The 8,945-nt window shown below is 40.2% G+C and overlaps 1 protein-coding gene across 19 annotated transcripts in view; it reads left to right on the top strand.

Moving 5' to 3' along the window:
* ubr5 (ubiquitin protein ligase E3 component n-recognin 5) overlaps nucleotides 1-8,945 on the top strand; it is a 146,735-nt gene that overhangs the window by 36,456 nt on the left and 101,334 nt on the right. For 11 of the 19 annotated variants that reach the window (XM_033018958.1, XM_033018959.1, XM_033018970.1 and 8 more), the window contains 3 exons: nucleotides 687-836; nucleotides 3,362-3,439; nucleotides 7,797-8,008. In XM_033018958.1, the coding sequence (XP_032874849.1) occupies nucleotides 687-836; nucleotides 3,362-3,439; nucleotides 7,797-8,008 (440 nt within the window). The remainder of the gene's footprint in view (nucleotides 1-686; nucleotides 837-3,361; nucleotides 3,440-7,796; nucleotides 8,009-8,945) is intronic. The other 8 variants (XM_033018975.1, XM_033018974.1, XM_033018973.1 and 5 more) reach the window with 3 other exon arrangements.

Here is an 8,945-nt window from a genome sequence, read left to right as displayed (position 1 = left end):
AAGATAGTGTGGGGGTGGGACTGATGAACGAGGGAGCTGATTGGACCAGAGGGACATCGGTCAGCAGGCAGTGATGATTCAGTGCGATGATTGGAGGAGGGAGGTGTCCGGGGGTGGGACAATGCAGGGCCGGGGCCTTGTCGGTGTCAATAAGCGTTTTAAAGCAAGTGTGTAAGCCCTGGTGAGCAGAGAGGGGAGTCTCTGAGTGTGTGTAAAGGTGAGGGGACGTCCCTGTGAGTATGAGCAGTGCGGGGGTCCCTGTGAGTGAGTAAAGGTGAGGGGTTTCGTGTGAGCAGTGAGGGGGTCCCTGTGAGTGTGAGCACTGAGGGGGTCCCTGTGAGTATGAGCAAAGGTCAGGGGATCCCTGTGAGTGTGAGCAGTGAGGGGTTCCCTGTGAGTGGGGAAGACCCTGCAAGAAATTAAGGGTAAACGGACAAGAAAACTGTAATTTCAAGGTACAATTATCCATAAAATCTGCATAAAGTTGCTCCCTTTACCCCCGCCAGGGGCGTTGCCCCTTGGAATCCTACTAGGGGGCAATGCTCCCTGGACCCCCATCTCTTCTGCTTTTTTCAATTTTTTTTCTCTCTCATGCCTGATATCTAAATGGGAATAATATAGTTAACATGTAGCACAGACGTAAGCACTTATTTTGTACTATTAACAATGCTGTGTTCCCTTCTCAGAGGACCTTATGTCTTTGCTGGATGCAGATATCCATTCTGCTCATCCGAGTGTCATCATAGATGCTGATGCTATGTTTTCTGAAGATATCAGCTATTTTGGTTATCCTTCCTTCCGTCGCTCTTCTCTATCCAGACTAGGCTCGTCAAGAGGTATTTTGAAGCCAAGATAATTTTACAAGCACTGTGCCTTTCAAGGTGTTTTCTCCTTATCATTAGCAAGTATAAGAATGCTTGAAAACATGTTCTTAAAATCTCCCCAGATTAGCAAACTGTTGACAGTGAAACTAGCTCATTATTTACCTCCATTTGAGAACTGTATACTAGTATTACTAAAAGATTCAATTTCAGGATACCTCCATGTTGACGCTCCTGCATTTACACAGATTGTACCTCAATGCATAACTGTATGACTAAGAGCTGTGCTTTCTTTGTTAGTATGGTTTTGATTTATTTGGCATTTTGGATTAACATTTAGGGTTTCAAAACAAAGATTCATACTTTTTTCCCCCCAGGTGAACAAAGAATGAGAAAAGATCCCTTGGTTCATTCAGTTTGTCACACAGTTGTGATGTCCAAAATCATGTTATGCCCCACCAAAATTTTTTCCTGGTTAATGTTTTTTTGATTGCCACCACTCCTTTCTTCCTGCATCACCGTGTCCCCACACCCGCATTCATTTTGTTAACATCGATTGGATACTTGCCCATAATGTTTCTAAAATGAAAGTTATAGACATTTAATAATTAAAATGTTTGTTCACTGAATTTTGACTTCTGGAACTTTTGGAAACTGATCACCTGACCATTTTGTAAAGGACGCAGTTTGTTTTGTCTTTCGTGGACATTGCACAAGGGGGCAAAGAGTGCACATTTACTTAGAATATATATTTTTAAAAGCTCACTTCAAGTTAAATTCCAAATGTGCTAAACTATATCTGGTTCTCGTAGAAATAACTGCCTAATCAGTTTGTGAAAACTTAGTTTTTGCTTAAAAGTCAATGTAAATTTATGACTGTCTTCCAAAATCAGGTTATATTATAAAAGGAAGCAGTATTTGGTACACCCGATATCCAAAATGAATGTTACAGCTAAAAGTATCCGTCCGAAGTTACCTTAAAATGCAGGATCAAAGTTTAAATGCACATTGCCATGCAAGCAGTTTTTGCATTTTGTTGATTTACAATGTACGAATCTGTGTATTCATGGCCCTAAGCCCATCTTATTTTTTTTTAATAAGAAAAAAAACATCTATATACACAGACACGATCAGGAGCCGATCATTGTATTCATAAGATAATCAGTTGCCAGACCACTTGTATCAGCTCTGCGTGTGCTCCTTTAATAGGGAGCTACATCCAATCACTTCCTGTAAGCTTTAGTGTATTCAATGGAGGTAGTTTTTCTCCGATCATTTCCTTTTGGATATTTAACATTGTAATGTATTTATGAATGTGTTAATGCTTTTAGTATATTAAAAAGGGCATCTTTATGTTTATGAGGTGTTGGGTACAGAGTAGAGGGCCTGAGCATTTTTATTATCTGTCGGCAGTCTGACAACCCGTGAATTTAGAGGACGGTGTACAACTACATGGAACTGTTAGATGTGGTTAATTGCATACTTATTGCACATGCGCTATTTCTCCAATTAGTGCTGTAAAAGTAACAAATGAGAAGACATAAATCAATACATTTGGTGAGTTTGTATTGTTATATACATAGTGCCAGGATCAATAAGTAATAAACACCCTTTACCATGTGGCACTTGAATTTATAATGTACATTTGGCATCTTGTCAAATGTAGTATATTTTGATCTGTTTCTGATGCCTGGTTTTCTATACTGGAAGGAATAAGGGAAGGGCAGCACCAACTGCTTTCAAGTTATTGGAGGAGGCTCCAAGAACATCCCTATTCTCAATGAGAGTGCTAAAGAAAAAGTTGAAGCATTCGTAATATTGTTCAGCCAGAAATGCTGATAGAAAATCCATCTTTGATTTATTCTGGAATCCCAACCATAACAGAAGCCAGTTCTCCAGCCAATTCAATTTGCTCTGTGATATCAACAAACAGCTAAAAGTGCTGGATGTAGCAATAACATCTTCCCTTCTTGAGTACTGAAGTCCTGCACTCTAGAATTAAATGAGCATCAGGCCAAGCAGTTCCAGTAGTTACAATAATACAGATGCCTTCCTGAGAATATGCTAAAATCATCCAAGGCAGACAAATCTGGCAAATTACAGCAATGTGCGTCTACCCTCCATCATCAGTAAAGCGATTGTCAACAATATTATTGAGCAGCACTTTACTGATGTCTGGTTTGGTTTTCGCCAGGATTGCTTGGCACCAGGTCTTGTCAGTCTTGGTCTGGACATGATCTGAAGAGCTGAAGTGAGAGGCCCTTAACATCAAGGCAGCATTTGACTGAGTGTGGCATCAAGCCCTTTGGTAAAGATAAAGTAAATGGAGATCAAACAAAAACTAGACAGTGGGTGGCGAGATATATTGCACAAGGCAAGATAGCTGTGGTTATCAGCGGTCAATCATGCCAGGACCTTGTTGCAGGAGTTCCTCAGAGCAGTGTCCTATTCACATGCCTCATCAGTGACATTCCTTCCATCATAAGGTTGGAGGTGTGGATGTTTGCTAATGATTGCACAATGTTCAATTCTACTTGCAGCTCCTCAGCAAATGAAGCAGTCCATGCCTGCATGCATCAAGACCGAGACAACATTCAGGCATGGGCATGGCATAAGTGGTAAGTAACGTTTGTACCACAAGTATCAGGCAATGACCATGTCCACCAAGAGAAAGTCCAGCAATATAACGTTGACATATTTATGACATTATCATCATTGACTCTCCTATCATCACTACCTGGGGATCACCATTATCCACAACTAAATTGGACTGACCACAAATACTATAGCTACAAGGTGGCAATCGTGTTCAGCCGATGCTGAATAAAAAATCCATCTATGATTTCTTCTGAGATCCCAAGTCAGAGGCTTGGTATCCTGGGTACCCAGTAACTTGTCCCAGACTCCTTCCACTATCTACATGTCACAAGTGGGGAACATATTGGAATATTGATAATTCGGCTCAAGAAATCCGATGCATACCAGGAGAAAGCTGACCGCTCACTTTACACCCCATCAACCACCCTTTACATTCATTATCTCTGCCGTCCTGTACCATGTACAAAATGCACAGCAGTTACTCTGCCAGACTGTCCCAACAGCACCTTTCAAACCCTTGACCTCTTCCACGAAGGAGGGTGGGCAGCAAGTACTTGAGTAACCACCATCTACAGGTCCCTTGTAAGTTGCATACTATTCCTGATTTAAGGGATGGGCAGTAGATATGGACTTTCCAACTCTGCCCAGATCTTAAAAATGAAAATAAAACTATAAAAGATATCTATTCGATGTGCAAAGTAATGGAAATGGTGTATTCAGAGTTCAAGCAGATGCTAAACTCTAATATATTCATAATATTTTTTTTCATCTTGGATTTCACTTGCAATTGAAACTTAATACTATATTTGCTTGTGATTATAATATAAATGGATAAGAGAGGTTGAGGATTTTCCTTCCAAGAAATTAGAAGTGACTAGATAATCAACTTTAGTTCTGTTCAACATTTAACAGACATTTGTAGTTGGTCATTAAGAATATTGAAACTAAGGTTGGGGTTTGGCTGCCAATCTCAACATTCCATTGCAATTTACCTCTGAGTAGGTGATGCTTAACCACCACAAAATGCTTAATTTATTGCATTATAATATTAGTTAAAGGGCTCTATGATTTTTTGACTTGCCAATAATGATAGAAGATTTTACCAAGTGTGCAGGAGCTGGTGTTCCCATGCACCCACTGGCCTTATCATTCCAGTGGTAGAGGTTATTGCTTGGCGATGCTTTTGAAGATGCTGCAATGTGATGTGATTGTGAACACAGCAGTTAGATAGCAACAATGGGGGCAAGCATTTTGAAGCCGATGAAGATGTTTAAACTAGAAAATTACCCAAAGTAACACATGGCAGTGTTTTGGAGTTTGGAAAATTGACCTCCAACAACACAAACTTATGCTAGGCATGTATTGTCCACCATTTCAATATTACTTGAGCTCCATGATGCTTCTCTGTCAAATGTTGCCTTTATAGTCTCCTCATTCAATCATAGAATTCACCTTGTATCTCTGTTTCTCCAAGCCTGTATTATAGATTGGAGTAATTGGACTTCACTTGACTTGAACCCAAACTGAGCATTGATTAACAGGTATTAGTAGGTAAATGCCAGTTGACAATTCCATCATAGTATTCCATCATTTTGAATGCACTGGGGTAGTGATCTACACGATTAGTTTTGTCCTGCTTTATGACAATTGACAATAGGTGCCATTCGGTCCTTCGAGCCAGCACCGCCATTCAATGTGATCATGGCTGATCATCCCCAATCAGTACCCCATTCCTGCCTTCTCCCCATATCCCCTGACTCTGCTATCTTTAAGAGCCCTATCTAGCTCTCTCTTGAAAGTATTCAGAGAACCGGCCTCCTCCGCCCTCTGAGGCAGAGAATTCCACAGACTCACAACTCTCTGAGAAAAAAGTGTTTCCTCGTCTCTGTTTTAAATGGCTTGCCCCTTATTCTTAAACTGTGGCCTCTGGTTCTGGACTCCCCCAACATCGGGAACATGTTTCCTGCCTCTAGCGTGTCCAAATCCTTAATAATCTTATATTTCAATAAGATCCCCTCACATCCTTCTAAACTCCAGAGTGTACAAGCCCAGCCGCTCCATTTTCTCAGCAAATGACAGCCCCGCCATCCCGAGAATTACCTTGTAATCCTACGCTGCACTCCCTCAATAGCAAGAATGTCCTTCCTCAAATTAGAGGACCAAAACTGCACACAATACTCCAGGTGTGGTCTCACTAGGGCGCTATACAACTGCAGAAGGAACTCTTTGCTCCTATACTCAATTCCTCTTGTTATAAAGGCCAACATGCCATTCGCTTTCTTCATTGCCTGCTGCACCTACATGCTTAATTTAATTGACTGATGAACAAGGACCCCTAGATCCCATTGTACTTCCCCTTTTCCCAACTTGACACCATTTAGATAGTAATCTGCCTTCCTGTTTTTGCTACCAAAGTGGATAACCTCACATTTATCCACATTAAACCTCATCTGCCATGCATCTGCCCACTCCCCCAACCTGTCCAAGTCACCCTGCATTCTCATAACATCCTCCTCACAGTTCACACTGCCACCCAGCTTTGTGTCATCCGCAAATTGGCTAATGTTACTTTGAATCCCTTCATATAAATCATTGATGTATATTATTAATAGCTGCGGTCCCAGCATCGAGCCTTGCAGTACCCCACTAGCCACTGCCTGCCATTCTGAAAGGGACCCGTTAATCCCTACTCTTTGTTTCCTGTCTGCCAACCAATTTTCTATCCATGTCGGATCTCTAGTCCCAATACCAAGTGTCCTAATTTTGCCCACTAATGTCCTATGTGGGACCTTATCAAATGCAGGACATCTGGGCAGTAATGAGAAATCTTGTTTATAGGTAACTGTTTCTGGAGTGCAAGTCTTTAAATTACAATTGTGATGTTTACAGGGGCAGTTGCCTTTGCCTTAGTTAGACTACTATGCCAACTTTTGATGACATTTGGAGTGAATTGAATTGGCAGAACACTGGCTTCCACTTGGTTCTTCTGGCCAAAGATGATTTCAAATAATTAATCCTTGTCTTTTATATGTGTTCGCTGGACTCTACCATCATTGAGAGTGAGAATGTTAATGGAGCAGCCACCTAATGTTAGTTAGATAATTCAAGTGCAAAGAACCAATGCAAAGTTTGATCTGATTGTGGGGTGAGGTTGCCCTTAAATTTTAGTTTTACCAGAATAGATATGCCTGCTGGTGCCAGTGGCATGCTCTTCTACATTCATTGAACCCAAGTTGATCCTTTGGTTTGTTAATAATGGTAGGGTGAAGGATCTGTCGTAGAGGTTGTGATGGAATACAGTTTCACTAGTGCAAATGTGTCTCATGGGTGCCTAATTATGAGTCTAAATCTACTCGCATGCTTAAAGAGATAGTGATGGGAAGGTTTTATAAACACATGACTGGTAACCTAAAGAAGTCTGAAGAAGGGCCCTGATCCTAAGCATCACTTATCCATGTTTTTCCAGAGATGCTGCCTGACCTGCTGACTTACTCCAGCACTTTGTGTCTTTTTTGTAAACCAGCATCTGCAGTTCCATGTTTCTATTGGTAACCTATGCTCCATTTAGTTTGTGCCAGGACAAATCTGCAGGGATAGTACCATACTACATTGGTATGTACATTGTGAAGGCAGGATTTGGTTCTGACCGGTGTTGACACTGGCAGGTAGATTGGTGAGTACAAAGTCAAATAGGTTATTTAGACATTTATTTTGGTTACATTCTGGTGGTTACGTTTTTCGGGAAGTCTATCAGTGGCTGGTCTGTAAAATTACCCCTTATGATGGACATTAAAACCCCTGCCAAGAGTACATTCTTCAAAGTGGTATTCAGCACAGAGAAATACAAATTCATCAGCTGAAAAACGGTGGTAGATTGTTATTAGCAGTTAAATATTTAGTTTTTATTCCCACAATTAATAAGATGGTGTAGGATTTCATGGTGTCAGGAGTTTACTTTGAGGATTCCAATGTCCATCCCATCTGCATGTTACGAAGCTATCCCGTCTTAGTTTTTGACAGTTTTGATTCTGTATTACTGTACAGCTTGATTTTTAAAAAAAATTAAAAAATAAAAATTTTGTGTTCTCTGGAGTTTATGATGGTTACTTGGATAGAGTTGACAGGATTGGGTGTGCCTTTCTTCTGGGGATTTATTTTTGCCTCGGTTGATTATTGTTTTATTTTTGGCAAAAGAATAATTCAAATTGTATAACATTAGGAAACGGTCCTTTTATTTTTTTTGGCATGTTTAAGTTGGCTCAGTGCAGAGTTGTTATCCACAGGTCTTGTGTTACACTGCTATTAGTTGTTCTGTGGAGGGTTTTCCTAGAGATTGGCTTATTTTTATTCCACTGGTGTGACCCCATTGCATACCAGTTCTCCTTCTTCCCTTAGAGAGAGACTCCGATCTGTTGCGTGAACGTGAATCAGTTTTACGTTTACGTGAAAGGAGATGGCTTGATGGTTCCTCATTTGATAATGAAAGAGGCCCCACAAGCCGTGAAGGTGAATCGAACTTGGATAAGAAAAGTCTTCCAGTCCAAAGTCCTGTCTCCTTGGGAGAGGAACTGCAATGGTGGTCTGATCGGGTGAGTAACTTTGCATTGGTTAATTGAATTGAAATGCTAGATTTTGGTAGTGGCATTGTGGTTCAATAACAACTATCGATTTTGGGAAGCACTATTCCAGCCAAAAGGGGTAATGGTTGGTATAACACACACGGAGGCTTGAATGAAGTGAAGAATTTGTAATTTTATTAAATACATTTATTCTAATCTACAGTGTTTGCTAGTTGAACATGTTGGCAATTTGGGCAAATATTGAAGCACTGTCAAATTCTATTTAAAACATTGAACTTTCAAAATTGGAGCTTAGCTTGAACTAACATTCAATTGCCAGTTTAAATCATCTTGCTTGCTTGACGCAATTGGTTTTAAAAGGTTAAAAACACTGCCATCAATGAAAAACGGAAACAGTAGAAGCCTCTTCCATGGCAAAACTCAAATCATTTTAAAATTTCATTTTGAAATTTGCATCCAAATTGTATTTTGCTGCTCAAATTGTTGAGAGGATAAAATGGAATGTTTTTTATTGTAGATATTTTGTGTTAATTTGGCTCCAAGTACTAACCAACCAGAATCATGAGGTTTGTGGTCACCGCTAAAAATCACTTAAATTTAAGTGAATGCAGTAAAGAATTATTATTTTTAGGGCTGATGGCTTTTTTTTTGTTCATTTGGAGTGTGAAGTAATTTAACAATCTACTGTTTATGGGGCCACAGAAGAGGTTCTGGGTGGTATAACAAGCGAGTCCCCCCCCCCCCCCCTTATTTTTGCAGCGATTGCTGATGCACCTTGAGTGTCAGGAGGACTGTGAAGGACACTTGATTTCTGTATTTGTATGGGACTGGATTCTTTTTGTTAAACTCACATTTAAATTACTAGTGAAATTCTTCTTCTAAAATGCCCTGATTCAGATCAAAATGAATCTATGTAGAGATTAAAGTATGAGTTGTCAGTTGGATC

This window comes from Amblyraja radiata, chromosome 4, assembly GCF_010909765.2.
Source record: "Amblyraja radiata isolate CabotCenter1 chromosome 4, sAmbRad1.1.pri, whole genome shotgun sequence".
NCBI classification, from domain to species: Eukaryota; Metazoa; Chordata; class Chondrichthyes; order Rajiformes; family Rajidae; genus Amblyraja; species Amblyraja radiata.
This window is presented reverse-complemented; position numbering and strand designations above follow the sequence as displayed.